The 20,078-nt window shown below is 40.0% G+C and overlaps 1 protein-coding gene across 8 annotated transcripts in view; it reads right to left on the reverse strand.

The window, feature by feature from the left end:
• CTNND2 (catenin delta 2) overlaps positions 1-20,078 on the reverse strand; it is a 665,464-nt gene that overhangs the window by 161,471 nt on the left and 483,915 nt on the right. For all 8 annotated transcript variants that reach the window (XM_049823921.1, XM_049823920.1, XM_049823918.1 and 5 more), the window contains one exon: positions 11,904-12,036. In XM_049823921.1, coding sequence (XP_049679878.1) covers positions 11,904-12,036 — 133 coding nt within the window. The remainder of the gene's footprint in view (positions 1-11,903; positions 12,037-20,078) is intronic.

Genomic DNA, 20,078 nt, shown 5'->3' on the forward strand with positions numbered 1-20,078 from the left:
GTAAAGAAAAAATAATCTTTTTAGACAAATGCAGTAGGTCAGTACTTCACATATTCTAACAGTAACAGAGGACATCAACTTAGTGTTAGATAAAAATTTCTGAAGCTGTAGTTAACTATATTCAGTTAAGCGTATTATTAGTGGGATTTAGTCCATGTGAACATCAAATACCATCTTGGAACAAGGCAGTCACCAAGAATACCACAGAAAATTCCTTTTTTTCAGTCATTTAAGCCCAAACAACAGAACAACTCTATCTGACATTTCAAAATTCAGAAAGACTGGAAATTCAAAAAGATCCTTTTTTGACACTTGCTGTAGCTATCTCGGACAGCTATCCCTGCCTCCCAGAATAAACAACCGGCCACTTCTCAGATTAAAAATACATTTACAGTTTTTTAGATCAAGCACCATGCTGCCCCCCGACGACCTCTGCTCCCCTGACATTCTCGACTGCGATTTAAATAAGAGGTGTTCTCTCCTTATAACCGATGTATTATCTTCCAACGGATCCCCCAATCACATGAGGATTTTCTGTCTAAAAGCTGAAGTATTTGGGGGGCCAGTTACAGCCTCAAAAGCTAATGAATGCATTTGCACAACATCTCTCTTTGGTAGGAATTTTTGCTAACAGAAACTCAGGCATATAAAATTAAATTATTTGCCTAAGGTCACAAAGGCAGGTTGTGGCACAGCTACAACTACGACCTGTAATTTAAGAGTTCCAGTGCAAAGTTGCACTTCAGAATCTTTCCTCCATCTCCCCATTTACATGAGCATTATAAATGGAGTAAAAGTCAGCCTCATACCTAATGTACTTTGTAATACCCACAGTTCAATATGCGAAATTATCTCTACACATATAAAAGTATGTATTGTAATAAGTATGTGTGTATACATAAATATATATATATTTGCACTGGTTTGAATATTATTTTTTTCCCCTTCACCTACCTCAGTTTCTCTTTGCCTTCTAAAATCCACAACTTTCTTCTATTTTTTTTCTAAATCTCCTATACTCTTTGAAATAGGGGAGGACCACAACTTCACGCAGTGTCCAGGACCTGCGTAACGCAGACTTGCAGAAGGCTCCAGCAACGTTCTCCCTTTCGCTCTCTATTGCCTTCCTGACACTTAATCTTCCATTTGCTTGCCAATAAGCTTCAGATGATGCTTTCCAAAAGCTGTCCAGCATAACTCAAGACCTCTCTTTTTCAATCACCAGAATACAGAAAAAGCATACAGAAATGAAAAATAACCATCAAAAGTAGTGCCACCTCACTGCCAATGGACTAACTCTGCTGAAGACTCTATAAAGCTTGTGAGTTGCAGCAATTTTTAGTTGTTCCTGGACATAAAACCAGCAAAGTAGCACCCAAACCCCTGCAATATTTTTGTGTGTGGAGTAAGGACCGTGTCCCTTTCTGCAGGACCGTGCTTGGTTAGCCCCGTGCCTGCAGCAGTGGAGCGCACGGCAGCATTCCCAGCCGCTCTTCGGTGGCCGTGGGAGCAGCACCAGCTCGAATAGAAGGGACCGATTCGGACCTACTGTGTCATTTACCGCTTTGCATGACTACTTTATATATGTTAAATGAGCCTTAGAGAGGGCATTACAATCCTGACTTTTTATACACATGAGTATGCAGGAAGAAATCTAATCTCTCTGTGAAACTAAAAACGGTTATTCTATTCCAAATAAAGTTTCAAGCCGTATCTCACAGATCTAATGCATTTCCCTACCTGCCTGAACCAAGGTCTCTACGAGATATCAACCTTAGAAATGTCAGCCATTTATCAGTGAGTTGTACTTTTCTGGGACAAGGGGAAGGAGAGAATCTGGCCCACAACCAGTAGAAAATGTACAAATCTTCAGAATTTCAAAATATATAATTTTTTATATCTTGTTTTTAATGGTCTTCTTTTTTTTTTATTCCTTATGTGCTATGAGTCATACTCTGAGTTATACTGGTGTAAACCCTAGAAGAGCAGGATTGACTTCAGCAGCATTGCTCTAAGTTTACTCTGAGATTACATTAAGGACTCTCTGTTTCAAGCGACACCAAATAGTTTCCTGCAGTGGCTGGATAGACAGGTAGGCATTTTAATTTTAGAGCCTTAGGTGTCCTTATGCCTCTACAAACCCGTGCCTTCTGCTGCAACCACTCTCGGTAGCTTAGTAACAGCCATCTCTCTGTATTTTTAAACTCATTTTGGAGATCATCTGATGGTCTTTACCTTAGAAGTTTCATTTGGCACGGCGTTTTTATCAGGACTACAATTCACCTTATTGAAATCATTCTGCTGCCAACCTTTTTAGTACAGATATGTTGAGAAAGCATCAAATTACAGATATTGATATTGACCTAGGTTATTTTATTTCTATATATAGTGTGCAAAGTCTTACCGTGGGTTGCTGGATGATGATAACAGTAATAAAAAAAAATATGCTCTACAACAGGAAAGTAATCCTTTGCATTCACACTTCAGCCTAATAAATCAGAGAAGCAATTGGCAGAAAAGTTATGAATAGAAAGAAATCCATGGCACATATAGCAGAACATTATACTGCTTGAAAAAGTTGCAAATGTATTTACTGCCCATTCAAAATGGGGGAACATCACATCACTTATGTCAAACGACACTGTCTTTCAGCGTGTATTACCTTTCCTTCCCTACCACCTAATATTTTCAAATACAAAAGACACAGCTTTTACAAATGTTTTAATATGACCGGGACATTTTCTCCTCAGACCGGTGGAGAGAGATTCGCGACACAGCGCAATGTTCTTCCTGCATCTGCTGCATGCTACAGCAACCAGCGCGAAGGCATTCATCTTGCGCACATAATACCCTTTTTTTCCCCCTCTCCCCCTAACTGCGTGAAAAGCATTATCACCAGATGTTCACTTCTGAATTTTCTGGCTAATTGAATTTATGGCCTAAAATTCTCCTCTATGTGGCTACTCATTCAGAGGCAAACTCTGGCTGTCCAGAGCTGCAGAAAGGAGAAACTTTTCGCCAGTGTTCTCACCTCCTGTGAGGCAGACGCTGCAGGAGCGAGCGCCAAACCCGGACAAACAGGAGATCTAGGCAGGTTTTGTTCGAGACCTCGCTCACTCCCTTCCACCCACAAGAAGACCAGTGCCAGGCCCCCTAAACGGCTGCAAAACAGAGGTCAAACTCCAGATCCCCAAAATATTTGCAGTGTAGTGCATAAACAGGATGGTCCAGGCAACAGCAGCGAAGCTGCAATTACCCGTATGCAGCACGGACAGTCATCAATAATGAAAAAAAAATTATTTTGGCTTGCTTTGGCTCTAAATAATCGTTGCTGGCTATTTATTAGTATTACAGAAAAATGCATCTTAAAGAGGAACTTCTGGGAAGAGTGGGCAAAACTTTGTCCATTTGGCTGTTCCCTGGAGAGGGAATAACTGGGCAGTGGGGGGAGGAGGAACACGAAAGCAGTGTAAAGTAGTGTGCGGGGTAAATGTACCGATCCATATTCTCAATACGAAGCCCTGTCTTTTTTAAACTAATAATGTTTTCAGTCACTTTATAAATTCATTCGATTCAGCCTCTGTGATATGAGAGAGAATGATGTCATGTTACAAAACGACTGCAAAGAGGAAGGCAGCAAGCAAAATGTCTTTAAGTTTTGCTTATCTAGCATTAACTCAGAAAAAAACAACCTCAACTAGACGTCCCACTACATTTATGAAATAATATACTCTTGCTTATTTATTTTTAAAACCACGTCACTTTACAGGACTGATACTTTATTCCCAGTTGAGGCTATTTTTCAAAAGGAATAATTTTGAAATGTGAATGCAATAAACCCAAAGTATTAATCAAGATCCTGAGCAGAGCAGAGGAGTAAAAGACAAGAACTGGCCCTCGCAATCTGCCACCGCTTTGCTGTGCAGGCTTCAGTTAAACATCCCAACTCTTCAATTTCCTCTTTTAACCAAATGTTCCTCCTGTGGGGCTTGTCATTAATTCATTTATTGAACAACTGTAATATTCTCCCAATCTTAAATCAAGTGAAATATATGCCAGGTGCACAGTAAATCATTATTATAATTCAGGCACAGTATCCTGATGATGAAATCAAGAATAACCATGGTTAAACGACCCCAGAGGGATCCCAGAGTACAAAATGCCACTCCTTCTGTGTTACAGAAAGCGGAGATTGTGGGGCCACAGCACAGCACTCTGTGACATCCATTAATACTCAGTCTTAATAAATGTAAAGATTGTGCACAAAACAAAGACAGGCACTCTATCATCAGAAGAGATAAATGTCATAAAATGAGAGTGCATAAATTAGACAGTGGAAAAGAACGGAGAAATGCATACAGAAATGCTGTTGAAAGCAAGACTATCAGTTTAAGATTTAATTCCCTGATAGAAGGTGGGCTTTTATTCCCTTTTTTTTTTTTTTTTTTTTTAAAGTGAAAAGGCCTATCATTTTATAGATAACCATGTTTCTGGCATTTATTAGCAAAGTAAAGACAATTTATTAGCAACAAAAAACCAGACTGATATATTCTGCTAAACATTATTTAGTAACTCAGTGTTGGACTCTAGATTGTGAGAGAAACGGAATTACAATACTTTAATGCTAGTGAATAAAAGCGTGGGGTTTATTAGCATTATTCTAAATAATAATGTTTTAAGACCATTAAGAGTGTAAGTGGACTTAACAACAGTGTTAACATAGACTGCTCTGTCAAGACCAATGCAGCCATTTCTGCCTCATCTGTTATAGTTAATATTAAAGAGGAAAAATGTTCAGCCACAGGCTTGTATGACAGGTGATGAATTGGGGCTTCTTTGATTCACACAACTCAAACTAAAAGAGGAGAGAGGGCATCATGGAGATAGCATAAAGGGACATCCGAAGCAGAGATAGTAGACACTGCAAACTAGCACTGTAGTTACTGAAATGCAATCGAATATACTCTCTTGGACACCTATCAATAGAGAATGGCTTGAAGTGCAGAAATCATTGTTTTACTCAGGAGAAACAGAGCATACATCTGCTTTCCTTAACACAGACATACATCTCAAGCTGCTGGCTGCTGGAATAAATAAAATGGAAAGGAGTAAAGAGATTACGAGAGGTTACATAGGTCCGAAGATGGGATCAAAGGGGGCTGATGATTTAAAAAACATAAAAAGCAAGCAGCAATAGCAGAGAGGAAAGGTTGCTTTCAGAAAACCTTCTCCTATGGAAAGAAGGTGAGACAAGCCATAGTTAGTATATTGGAGCAACGAGATCTTGATCATGGGATAAAAAGGACTTTGTTTCTATAAATCTAACAAAGTAGAGGATTCATCCTTCATCTGTTCCAGGTTTGTCTTTTACGAATCTTCCAATAGGACAGGCGAAAAGATGCCTTCAGCCCCTACATCCCACTCCAAATTAACGTGACTGCAAGAATGCCGCAAGATGCGCGGTGCCAGGCAAACCGGAGACAGAAAGACCCTGGGACACAGCCTCGCACCCTGCCCTCCCAACCCGAGGGATGGGAGAAAGCGGTGATTTAGGGCACCAGAGGAGAGCCTGCCACCGGCGAGGATCCAGCATCGTGTGTCCAGCCCCACGGAGCGTGAACCACCGCTGTCTCCTTCGGGCACCTTTCCACCTCCTGAAGCAGCTGCTGGTGAAAGAAGAAGTACCCGAGAGCCTCCAATAGACGACCGGGACAATCCTCTTCCACCCTTGCTGCTCCACCAGGGCACACCTCTGCTTTCACCTACATCCATGTCAAAGAGCAGGATTTGGCATTTTTGGCACTGTTTGAGTACGTCATAAAAGCGCCCAGAATGAAAGCAAAGACGGACAGCCCTCACAAATGTTTTCAACCCGAAACGGCGCAGGCGTTCATATTGACGGGTTGTTGCCAACTTATCGCCCTTGAGAAGAATAAAAGGAAATAATCAAAGTAGAGTAAAATTCTCATCCACGTTTTACAGGGTCATGCAGGGCTAAAAATGCACCTAGAGCTTGAAACTTAGTCAAGTGCTTTCAGGATAAACCCATTTTATTTCAGGTATATTCAGGTATACAGCTTTCACTTAATCTGTTCATCATTTATGACATCTTCACATATTTACCCCATCTTTCTCTTCTCTCTCTGGCTACAATGAAACATAAATAGGTAGTTTTTTCCATCGCAGCATCATAGAGTGGATTTGAGCCATAGGTATGCTAGAGAAAGGTAAAATAACAGATACTCAAATTGATCAAATTAGCTGTTCTTGTCACAGCTTGGGTTTGTAATTATTATCATTCTCCTAGTTGACCAAGTCTCCTTTGACAATTACAGGTCAGTTATTTTACACTTTGCAGTTATTTCTCATGTAAGCTACATGCAGTACACCACAAATACTGTAACAGCGTAGCCTCTGTTGGTTGAAATACGTTCTTCAGGTGCCACCAGTTCAAAGCTCTTTGCAAAAATAACATTAAAAAGATAAATAAGCCTTGAGGAGGAATGAAAAATGGCATCCCTCATGCTAAAGAAAAAAAATAATCTTGAACGAAATGGGATAAGAAGCAATCATAAAGTTGTTTGTGTACTTTGTCTTACTGTGAAGAGTAAGACTCTGCGGTGCTGTTGATGGTTGTGCATGGAAGTTACAGCTAACTTTCTTTCAGGGTAAAATCATATCCTTGAATGACAGGGTGCAAGGAGTGGAATGTCTTGTCGGAGAAACTATGCCAATAACGCAAACTAAGACAATTTACAAAAGACAAATTAAAGGGTCATTTCAAAAAATACTTTGAGAGTGAAATAGTAAAAAAACCCCAACCAAATAGCATTTTGTATATGAATAACTGGCAGTAAAAACCCCCAACCTATACTGCAAAACAACACAGCATCTGTCGATTGACTTCTTAGAAAACAGACTAGAGATCAGTAAGAACCTGGAGGTTAGGTCCTGTAAAATCACCATTAATGAGGCTTTATAAAATAAAAAAAATTAAATTCTTACATAAAGACTGTTTCTGGGTACATCACTGGGTGCTGCTTTACTTCATTAGAGTAACTTCTACCAGTAAAAGCTACACAAAAATTGTATTTGAAAGGGTCTATTTGACATTTACTTGCACAGGTGAGTACAATTGCCCAGGGTGATGGGGAGATAGAGCCAAGCTGTCCTGCATGCAATAATCTCAACAGAGGTAAGCAAAAGCACGAACATCTCAGTGCTCATTTTGGGCATCAGGTGCAGGCATGCACCCCTACATATAAACAATCATCGTTAAAACAGTCAATTCCTTGTGAAGCCATTTAGGGAAATATTTCTCACACTGTGAGATTTTACCCATACAGATGTTTAACATATGAATATTATGGTTATCAAAGTACTAATAAAATGTTTATAACTGAACAGGGAAGTATACTTTCTCCAAAAGTATGCAGTTATTGTCTGCACTAAAATGCACTCTCAACATATGTTTTAGAGTCTCTCTGCAATTTTTATGTTACTTTTCAGTATTGCCTATGAGATATTTCTTTCATTTAAATTAAATACCATGTCTATATCATCTTGCGTGCAGAGATTAAAGGAGTTTACCTAAAGTTTTTAATGGAAAACTGACAGTATCATCACTGGACAAGCCGAATTCCAGCCTTTAACTGAAGAGATTTTAGAGGAAAAAGAAAGAGAGAAGAGGAAGGCTATGGGAAGGTGAATGCAAAACAATGATTCTTCTTCAAACGCACAGGAAAAGAAAGGTACTCTGTTTTCTCTGGGACCCCTTATGGAAACAGAGGGGAATCTTGCAGAACACCGTAGAAACAAAATCAAGATACCCTTGGAGGACGAGGAGAGCACCTCCAACCCCCCTTCTGGATCCTTCAAATGCTACGGAGTGAGGAATTCTGTCGGTGTTAGCCAGCAGGTCTAAAAGCAACATCACGGACTGTTTCTCCATCACCCCACACTAAGTGTAAGGATTCCTTGGGAGAAAGCCATGCTAGAAACAGGCACGTATGTATCCTTGCCCATCACGGATCTAGCAGTACTATGGATGACACTGGAGTTACTACAACACTGCAGTTATGTGAATTGCAATGAAGATAACCAAGAGGTTAATACAGTCTACGCCCGCTGCCTGACCTGTGAAAGAACGGTGGTACTGTGCTGAAAGAGTTCTGGGCACACTCTGAAGAACTCACAAAAGAAGACGCAGAGATACCTTAAGTTTAATGACAAAAATGAATGTGAATGATGGTTTTGAGCAAGTTGGGAAAAGAAATGCTTTCAGCGTGCAATCACCGAGTTTTTAGAACTCCACGCGATAATGTCTGGACTGATACTTTTCTTCCGAAGGGAGTGTATGGGAATGCTCTTCAAGATAAAGGGGAAACTGTCTGATCCAGTGATGTTTATTAAGGATGCAAGGGAAGGCTTCAGGGCAGGACAGTTCAGCGGTTACTGTTCTTTTATTTGGCATCCCTGCACCATTTTCCTGAGAGAAGAACCTCAAGTGTTGTGGCTTTGATGGCAAAAATTAATTTCTTAGCTTGCGGAAAGAAGTCCTTGGTGCCAAACCCCCCAAGGGCCCCGTTACAGCTTCGCAGCTGACGGCAGGCTGCCATCTTCCAGGAGGGCAAAACGGTGATGGCGTGTGAAACGGCACGACTCAATCCTTTGATATGGTGACCTCATACAAAGGAGTAAGATGTCATTATAGGAAGAAAAAATGCTGTGGAAGAACAAATCCTGTGTTTAACAGAATGTGCTCTTTTAAAGAAATGTTCTCTGCGGAGTATTTTAAAACGCTTCTCTTTTCCTACGTCCCCGTCTGTTCCTCCTTGGCATCCAGGACCTGCTACCCCGGCTCTGCGCACAATCCCACCATTGTTGGTGTGTGTAAGAGCCCTCTCCTAAGGAGAAAATACCATCTGAAAGGGCCACCTTGTGCTCTTCTGCCTCAGCAACTTTTCATTTGCCTTCAAACACCTGATCAAAACTTCTTCCCTCCTTCCCTTTTGCTTTTTAGTTGCACTCTTCACTGGCATCAGTGAAAGAACAATTTATATAATGAACTGCTGAAGTATTCTGAGATTCTGAATTTCAGAATCATTACGCCTAACTGTAACGGGCTGCCTGGCAATTTTTACAACCTTTAGCCTTCTGCCTCCTTATGTCCCTTTTCACACAGGTGAGATCTTCAGCGAGGATTGGACACTGCTTGACAGGAGATGAAAAATCCAACTGTCAGACATTAGCAGAAATAATCCCATTTCTTCAACTCCATTCTAACGTCTGCTGCACCACCTAACCAACAAGCACCAGGAGTAAAGGTAGAGAATGAGAAGCGCTACTGACAGCAGATGCAGTGCCTGCCTCGCAGTCAGCAATGCTCAAGGAGACTCAGAAGTAGCACTTGCAGAAAACTTGCAGGTAAGAGCAGTAGTTACAATCATACTTTAAAATAATAATAATACTACTTCCAAAATTTGTAATTACTAATTTGACAAGAGGTTGCAAAAAAAAAAAAAAAAAAAAAAAAAAAAATTAGGATGTGTCCTGGTGCTTCTTTTCCCTGCACCTTGTGTCCGAGCTGGCGCGTCTCCCTGCGACCGCGTGCGGCAGGACACGCGTGCTGCTTTTCGTGAAGAAGGAATCGGATGCTACATGTGGTCATTCTCAGATGGAGAAGAACTGGCCACAACACACAACTGCGACACAAATGCTTTGCAGGAGAGTGAATTTTGATAGCAGTTCTTATTATTTGGGTGTTAATTTAACTCATAATTCAGACACATCCTTAACAGCTAGCACAGGAGTTGTCCCAGGCAGGTTTAACTGCACCACTCGAGTTCCTCTGGCAGGGCATAAGCCTAATTAGAATCTGGGATATCTGCTGTGATATCCCCTTATCGAAAGGATTTTGATTGAACTCCTCACACAAAAGGTTCCTCAAGAAATTCTTATTCAGTGGAGAGCTCAAGCAGACCCTAAGCACACTACCGAGCCCTCTGGGTAGATCCTGATTCCAATAAACAAACAGAAACCCTGTAAGCACTCTGCCGAATCACAGCCTAAACACAACGGGACTTATCGTTAAATACTATATGTTCGTAGATAGATAGATACAGATAGAGATAAAACAGTTTGCTAATGTTGGATGCTGTAGTCTAAAAATCTTCACGAAGCATTAGAAAAGTATAAAATACATCTCATTTTTTGTCATCTTAGAGAAATCCACATACCAGCAGTTTGAAAGTATGTTCACAGGTGGACTGTTCAAAAAAACAAAAGTATTTTCACTTGTTTCCAAAGACAGTTTACATATTATTGAGTGAGGAATATATCAAAGCCCTGAAGAGTAACAAATGTATGGGATGAAATCCTCATTTTATCTGTTATCCTCTTTCAGAGAAGAAGATCAGAGAGCTGTCTGCTGCTCCACTGTTTTATGTACTTACCTTCACCCTCCCAGCTCCTGAGCCCAAAGCTTACAAAGGCTGATGTCCTAGTGCGATGGGTTAGATCAACAACAATCAGTCTTCTTTTTCCATAAGTGGTTAGCAACAAAAATCAAACCATCTTTTCCCCTCAAATGTGCTAGCTACCTAGGGGCTCTCAATCTATGGCTAACAGGAGGAAGCACAGATTGTACAGTGAATAAATTGCTCTAATCGTTTAACTGCCTTTCTCAGAGATCAATCAATTCTTTTACTGAAAAACCAATTTGTAAATAAGGATGAGAAAAGAGTATGGGGAAAGAGTGCAGTTAAAATTTTCAGCAATTTCTGTAATAGACTTCTCTTTTCCAGTGCACAAACATTCTTCATTTTTACGTTCATGTAAATATTTTTTTAATTATTATTTCTAAGACATCTGAGGTGATGTACGCAACGAGTGCAGCTCTGCCAGGGCCAGCAGACCCCGTATTTACTTGCTCGCTTGGGAATTTCCTCAGCATGAAAAAGCCTAGAAGGGAAAACTGCTGTAGCCGGATAGATCCTGAGCGGTACGTGCTGAGGGTGAGGATAATGAAGCACTAGCAAGCCAGCATCACTGCTCAGTTCTGGCAAATAGGCAATAGCGGATCTTGATCTCGGTTTACCTTTACATGCCAGGCTAAGAGATGCCAGTACAGGCAGAGATTTATGTGCACGCCACATGTCCCTGATTAGCAGTATCTCTGAGAGGGCCAGGGGAGGCAGCTGGGGCTGGTAACAGCTTCACTCATTCAATTTTAATTGACTCCTGTGTGTTTGTCAGATCCTTCAGAGCTGCCTTCCTTCTGTTTCAACTTGTGCCAAAAGCTGAACTGGTCCCATTAACCACAGGGAACAAGCAAGCAAGAAGTACCGACCAGCTACAGGTACAGAACAAAGTCTATATTGCTGTTTGAATTACATTTTAGATACAATCTGCACTGAATTTCAAGATCACAGACCAACGATCACAGTTCGAGCTGCAAACCCAGTGAAATTAACTCTATTCACACAATCATACATTAAGGCAGGCTTTGATTCGGAATCCTTTTGCTTAATTTTCATGTTCTCTGTATGTATTTAGTGTCCAAATCTCTCTCTCTGAAAATCCTAAGGAAATGCCCATATGCTTCAGTAAGACAAAGACTATACCACTAGCTGTTTACTGAACAACTACTGATACAATGCTTAAATGGTATGCAATCAATCAAAATATTCAAAACCAAACAAATAAAATGAGTGACAATAATATTTTGTGCGTTTTTTACTCTCTCTAATGGTAACAAATGACTTAAGTGAAAGCTTGAGTAGAATGGGTCCAGACATATACACATGATTTCTCTTGTAACTCTTTTTAAAGTACATATAAACAACTGGTGATGGTAACTGGCAGACAGCATCACTGCTGAAAAAAAGGTTTATAAATCTTACCTCTGCTTTTATTTTATTGTCTCCAAAACAGAGGTGTTGCAAGTAGGCTGCAGCATTGGACTGTACTGAGGGAAACTGATGCTGTAACATCTGTATAACTTCTGGAAGCTCTGGATCTCGCCATCCGAACTCTCTGTGTGAAAACAAACACGAATGATTCATCAAAAATTCTGCTATTAGTAGATAAACGTGGCAACAGTTGGGTCAACAAAGAAGACAGACGTGTCTAAGTAAAATCTTGATCTCCCCCCCCCATTATTTTAAAGCAAACATTAAATCAAATTAGAAGCTATTTTTCATTTTAAACTGTACTTGTCTGAAAAAAAAAAAAAGTTACATAAAGTTTAGTTAGAGTAAATAACTTTATGAAGTTAGGTCTCTAGCTGCTAAAGTTTCCCAAATAAAGATGGCTATATGAAATCTTAATAAGAGAAAAGAAAGAAAATACATGCTCATACCATTATACTTTCCTCTATTGAAATGTGGAGGCTGGAATCAGAACCACAAATGATTTTCTACGAAATGCTAGTTTGTCAAAAAGTCCTTTTTACGTACTGCAATCTTTGTTTGATATACATTGCTATCTTACATAGCAAGCAATGACCGATTTTGTCTTTTGGTTTATTTTTTCCAGATACGGTCCATGCTGAACGTAAAACTATTATACAGTTCTGGCTGTGCTTGAGCAGGCGGTCGGACCAGATGACTTCCAGAGGTCCCTGCCAACCTCAGCCCTTCTGTGATTCTGTAATTTTAGAATTATACAAAACATACTTATACATCAGATTACTTTTAAAACTTCATTCATTCTACGCAATCTAAAGCAGCTAGGCAAATATAAAGACTCGGTCTTTGCACTTTTCTTTAATGCTACAAAGCATGAAACACCATTAGCATCAAATGAAACAACTGAATCCAAGTGTGTTGAACAAGTCCCAGCAGGTATTCTGCAGCTTCCAGAACTGAACTGAAAATCAATCTGTCACTTCAGGTAAATTTCCCCCCCTCTGTGTTTAAGGGTAAAAGAATTCATGGAGTTTGTGTTCCAAGAGCCAGAGATGCACTCAGCCACTCTGCGTAAGATACTTCTCACACGCCTCTTCCCTAAGAGCTATTTTCTTGTGGGATAGAAATATTTTGACCATCTTCCATCTAGTGCTACACATACAAGGTAATAGGCGGAAATTAGGGGAAAAAAGTGACTTGTGAAAAAGTTTGTAGGTTCTCTGTCGCAGTTACCATGATCACCTGGGAGTTTGTTGCCAAAAAACCCACAAGAGCTGTTGCAGAGTCCAACTATAACATTTGAAAAAATACTCCTGATTATTAGTTACCTTCCCAAATGATAGGGATCCTGCTGCACTAAGGCCAAGCATACATCACTGGCGGAATTCACAGTAGCTCTGCAGTCTGTCTCCAGTAAGATCAGGCATCTCACACTTTAAGCACAACAGTTCTCCAAGACATTTCATTGAAACAAGGCTCATTTTACAATAATACTGAATTACTACAGAACAAAGGTATTGTCTGTTTTCTTCTCATACGGGTTGTTTGCCAAATTAAGAATTGTCATTATAATTGCATCTTTATGAAGATCCAGAATATAAATAGGAGATATAAAAAAATGCACTCAGAATTTCATCAGCTATTTCTCTTCTGACATAACAGATGTTAACTCATGAATATTAAATTTCACATTAAATGTTTAATACAAAGAAACCATGCAGATGTAATAATAAATCACATAAAGACTATTCCAGTGAGTCTTTAGATGATACAGAGTGTTGGGAAGCTTCTACAAGAGACCTTTTGCATATGTCAGAAAGATTTTAACATTGAATTGGTATTTTGAAAAGTCAGACAACACTGTAAAAGGTATCAGGGAAAGCAAGAAACTTCGGCAGCCGAAGATGGCAAACACCCCATTTTCTGTGTATACCAGCTTACTGTGACTCTGTTAAGAGGTGAAAAGGAAGTGATTCTTTGGTTGAGCACTAATTGCTGTTTAAGAATGGGTAGTACAATCCCATAAACAAATCATAAATTGACAGAGGTGATGGAAACAGTGTTATTTGATGTGTTAGCTTCCTCTTGTATTTGCTTTCTTAACTGTTAACCATGTTAACACTCGTTAATAGGTTCTTCAAACATATTAGACCTGCTGCATATATACATGGCTCTCAGCCAACCAAAGACACCTTCCAGAATATTTTTAAAAATAAAAATAAAAAATGAAAACCCAAACGCCACCAACCTTACTGAGGACAAATTAATTATCCTACCTCCCCTTCTAATTTATTCTCATTTTCAATCCCAGATGCCAAGTGCAGGTGTTGGTATTTTGGAGACGATACAAAATAACTGAAGAAAACAGCTTGTGTGACAAGACAAGGAGGAAGAACATTTGAAATGAGTTGTTTTACACCGAATAACTATACTGCAAAGTGTTGGAACTTCTATCACCAAATTCTCTTCCAAAGGAATTCTCCTCCTTCATAGTACGTGTATTACTTGAACAAAACCACAACCAACCCCGAAGGCTGTTACCTGCAGAGCACAGCACGGACCCTGACAACCAGCTCTTCTGCCTCTCCTCCTGGAATCCAGGCCAGAACAGGCAATGGGGGGGCAAAAAGGAAAAGGTCCCTTCGTTAAAGCTACAGTTAATTGCTCTGATGAACCTCCGGTCTTAACATGGTACTTACATATGAAAACAAGGCTGTGCCTACTCTTCCCCTCTGATCTCCCAGAAGCAAAGTTAGCAAATAAGTGATGTATGAATACTTGTTGGAAATGATTGTGTGCACATTGCATGTAAGTAGAAAATTAATTCAGAAAAGTAACCCTTAGCAATGAATACTGAGTTTGTCATGTAACCGGTTTTAGGAGAGATAATGAACAAAGCAGGAAAAAAAGTTTAAAAATTTAGCCCCAGTATGCACTGTCATTTCAAGCAGATGGTCTCTAAGATGATTATATTTTTAGCAGTTTCTAAATGAAATACGGTAGCTATATAATACAAACAAAAACTTCTGTCAACTGTTAAGGCTGCTTGAATAATTGTGATAATTTTAGAAGCCTTCAGGGCAAGAAGGACTAGTTTCCAGGGGTTTAAATTTTTCATTTGTTTTCTACAAGTCTCTTATAGGTGGAAAAAAAAAGTGAGCTAGAAAATCAAGAGGCTTTTTTTTTTTTTTTTTTTAAGAACAGCAAGCTTGTGGCTCTATTAACAACATTTAATTGAAAAATTGAAATACTGATTGGTTTTTTTTTTTAAAGTTGGCCTATTTTTGGAAAGTTAGGAAGGCTACTTAACGAAGTCAACTGACAGGTCTTGAGAGGCAGGAAGACTGGAATTTCTTGAAGACAAAGGTACAAAACTATCTGGAACATTTTGCATACATGTGGGGGAACTTTTAGGCCATGGCTCCAAGCATACCTATATGACAAAAAAATACATATTAAAATAGAGAGTCAAACAAAAATTAAGATGAAAAAACTAGTAGGGAAGGGAGGTGTGTTATAGAAGTCAAGAGCGGGAATAAACTGGGTTGCACCCTGGAAAAGTAATTGAAATTAAATAGCAAAATATCTTTACTGCCTACCAACAAAAAGCAGTAGTAGGGTCAGTACTCGATCAAGATAAGGGTCAGATTAAAGGAAGGGAGAAGGATAATGAAAATCAAATCTACGTCCAATTCTGAGGAACATCTGATATTGTGCCACATGGAAATTAGTTAAACTGGCAACATACGAGGATCTAATCCCTAGCAAAATTATAAAGTAGAATTTAGCAAAATTTGAAAATGTAGTGAATATCCTAAATAAACACTAGCTGAGCCTGTGTCCTTTATTAACATCCCCACGCTTACAAAATCTGAGCGAGGCGATCCACACAGATGGTGAAACAAGCCAGAAGGCTGGAGTAAATCAGAGGAGGTGCATGGCATGCGATTTCTGAGAATGCTAACAAAGTATCTGTGTAGTTGATCCAAAAATGAAGAGTAAGCTAGCATCTGCACATGCAAGACCTTCTGCTATTGCCTACGTTTCCCTTGGAACACACCAATGCCAAAGCTGTTCAGGTCAGCTAAAGGCTTCTGGTGGTGGTGTGGGTTCTCCACAAGAGAGTCACAGCTGTGCCACAACTTCAGCATTTGCCGTGCGCTCCAAATACTTCGGTAGGTTGTAGAAGTGCCTTATTTCTAGGAAGCGTCCTCATCTGAGGAGACTGACCAAAGCACGCCAAGGTGTTCCACCTTCTTTCTTTGATGGAAACTGTGCTCTAGGAATGTAGGATTGATCTCGGTTTGAATCCTGCAGAAGGTTTTAGCTTGAAGTGGTGACTAAGGCAGATGTTCCATGGATTACAGCAGGCTGCTGTTCCAGGGCTGGAAGAGGACCCAAAGCGGAACACGGAGTTATAGGTAAGCTGGCAATATGTATGCCTAGAGTATCACAATAGGCTACATTTTATTTGTGAACAACTGAAGAGGATCAAGAAGGAGCTGGACATGAGACACAACTACTCCGAAACTGAGCAGCAGAAGCGGTAGCACCAAGAAATCCAGGCTGACTTGGGTACAGCAAGTATTGCGTCAAAACCAATTCCTCCTCCTGCCGTCGTATCACATGCACATGTCAGAAAGTAAAGCAGATGCAGACTTAGAAGAGATTGTTAGTAACACAGGTGAGTGCACTGGCTATGTGGATCACTTAAAGGTGCTGCTGAATACGGAGTATGTACTGCATCTGAATATTTGCTTGAATTATGCCAAAATTTTCTTCTTCTGCTACGGCAAATGCTGATGACACACAGAAAAGCAAACCCAAACCTCCTGCTACATCTATACCTGCACTGATTTTAAAAAGGCTACAAAATAAGTTTTAGAAGCATAGGTCTCCAACTGGTAACTAAGGCTTCTACGCAGCACTGGAGAAGCAGGTGTGATGGCTCTGTCCACTCTCCATCCATTGGTCACAGCGAACCTCACGAGAGCTTGGGTTCTTATTTCTGATTTACATTATTAGAGCAGAACATTCCCATCTAATCAAGCAGTTGGCACAGGCAAGCACTGACACCCAGAGCTATTCCCGTCTCAGCAGCATTCCCCAAAGGCAGCGCCGTGAAGACGCCTGCTATACAGAACCATATGCTTGACAAAGGCTGAACTACCACCAAGCATTTATCGAAGAAAGAGAACGCACAATTTTTAGTTATATTTATTACAGAACTGTATGTTTAAACCAGACTGGTCCGTACGCGCCCGCCTGCCTTAATACGCATGCGTGTATGTGAGACAGTCTTAGACTGGTGAAGGAGAGGTTTTCATATACGAACTGCTGCTCCAAGGCAAAGACATTACAATCTGATTGGAAGGATTGGAAGGATACTCTTCCTAGATTTCTAACTCTTCCAGTCTCCAAAACTTTCTGCTGAACTTCTCTCTACAGAGATGTACCCTTCTGTTTGCTTCGCCCCCCCCCTCATTCAATAAATAAAGCCTGAAAATGTCTTTTGCCTCGTTTTTGAAAGGAGAGCTGCGAGAATGTTTTTCTGGTAGTACTAGGAAAAAAACAAACTACATGCAGCTCAGGATCAAACACGAGGAGAACTAATCAAGAGCCAAGAGAAGATCAAAGAAACAACTATCTCCCATGTTTAAAGGGAGAAATTTACTTCTATTAAAAATATTTGGAAGGGAATATACCAATACTACAGGAATCTCTCTCTAAGGAGTTTATCTTAGTACATTTAAAAAGAGCAAAGACAAAATGTTAAATTTAACTGCTAAAAAAAAAAATATACTTAAACATAATCCACAGACTAGGACTATGATATAAAGAGGAAGAAGCCATCTAACAGCTTGTTCCCTCATTTTTTTTTTTTTTTCTGTGATTCTATGACAGCTGGTCAAACAAAAGTGAACACGTACTTATTACACTTAATTTATTGGAAGTTAAATTTGAAGTATTTCCTTAAAGTATTTTCCCTTTTCAAACATACTTTACCATATGCAAGCACATACATAAACACAGACCGTCAGCCCTGTCTGAATGATCCGCTCCAGTTCAAGAGGAGGCAGAACTACTCTATTTGCTTTGAAAACGTAACACATGCCCACTGGGTACCTTTAGCACACAATTTGGGGAAATAAAATACAGAGATGTCAATCTCTGTTCCACTCACCTTGGAAAACCCTCAAAACCCTTCACCATATTGTCTTCTCTAGTCAAACCTGGCCAAAGAAGTGTACAACAAGCAACAACAGCAGGTTTGGGCTTAATACAAACCCCTTAGGGCAGCAATGAACCCTCCTCAGCAGAGAGCTCCCTGTACTTCTCTTTTGTCCTTTCAAGAAAGATAACCCAAACCCAGACTACTGGAAAAGTTAGGAACAGAATAATCTGACATAGTTTAGGTTAAATTTGGAAGCACCCGAAGTAAGGACAGAGAAGAGGCACCGCAGATGTATCTTCTATGAATAAAAATGTAAATTCTAATGAAACAAAGAAGTCCATCTGTGCTGTTGTTTATTCCAACCTGAAAACCGCAGCCTGTGTGGGGTGCTCCGTATGAGTGACGCAAATGCATCCAGTGTCACACGATGAGAGTGAATGTAAACATCTCGCCAAACCTGCCATTCTTGAATCTCACAAATCTTCACCATTTGTTTCTTCCTCTAATGGAGTTCCTGACACTTTCTGAAGAGCTGCTGGTGCTAGAGCAGCGTGCTTGCCAAGTGGCTTTGTAACATTAAAAAACAGTCACAATAACCTCTTCATTGCTGGACTGCTTAATTTTTTTTTTTTTTTTTAATACATGAACAACTGTAAATTTGATTTGCAGGCAAAAAATTGTATGAATGGTACAAATGGAATCAGAAAGAGGAGGAAGCATTTCACTACAGATTCTAATGATGCTTGAGGTATGGGAAACATTTATTTCAGAGCTCGTCAGCATTGAGCAGGCAAACATTAGAGAGATACGCTTGGCCCAACAGTTACTGATTTTCATTTGAGTAACACACCGGGCAGACTGTGACCTGTTAGTATGCGCAGTGTTAGGATATTATCTGCCATACCTGGCCACACTTTACTCGAGCAATAATTTCACTGATGCAAATGGGCAACACTTGGCATTCTGGCAATGTACTATTTAAATATTTCGGTGTATAATACATGAGCAGTCAACAACATTTGACTGCACTTCAATATATACTTTATTTTTAGCTAAGCGTGTAGCTTACATCTTCCCTAGATTTCAAACTTAGCACAGCTGAATGTAAAACAGCTGTACAAATGTTTGGCAATCCTGCAGAAAACCTGGGTGCTGCTTTTGGGTTATGACATTTTCCTTGGTTTACGCTTCTATGTGGCTTAAACCAGACCCACCATGCAGTACTGCTTACACAGATTCATCACAAATGCGGTTTTCACAATGTATTCGTGTCTGTTAACGAGGTGCAGAGGAGGCTGTGCTGTGGCAGGCGCATGGGATTCCTGCCCGGCGCTGCCAAGCAGCGATGGAGATGCTCAGCGTGTCCCAGGTCTTCACCAGAACCATAAACCTGAGGGCTAATCCAGCACTTCAAAAAATCACCTCTCCGATACAGCAATGGGCTAAACCTGACTTGTACAATGGCAAATATACCCTCCTGCGGTTCTGCCTTTGTGTCCTTTATGTGTTCTCCAATAAGGCATCACTTTTCTGTTTTGACATTACTACCTGTGATTCAGATTTTAAAATAAGAAATGAGTGTGTGAAGAGGCAAGATGAGAACTGCTTCAACATAACAAAAATGGTCTGGAGCTGAACTGTCTGTAGATTTCTTAGACATTTTCACCTTAAGAGGAAAAGATTTTGAAGATGATACAGTTGAGTAAAGATTACCTGACGCTGGCCCACGTGGTAATATTTACAGCTCCAGGTTACTGCCTCCAATTCAACATGATTACATTCAGAGGTACAAGCATTATCTCCTCAAGGTTACCCTGATTTTTTTTACAAATGTCTTTTTAATTGAAATGTATTTATGAACCTTTACGAAATAATCTTTCACGCTATCGGTACTGATCTATACATATTTAATTCCCTCACTCCCAGTGAAAAAAGAGTTGCCTGTGTCTGGAGGTAGCCATAACCTGCTGTAGCTGGTATAATTTTATTTCTCC

This window comes from Accipiter gentilis, chromosome 20, assembly GCF_929443795.1.
Source record: "Accipiter gentilis chromosome 20, bAccGen1.1, whole genome shotgun sequence".
Taxonomy (NCBI): Eukaryota; Metazoa; Chordata; class Aves; order Accipitriformes; family Accipitridae; genus Astur; species Astur gentilis.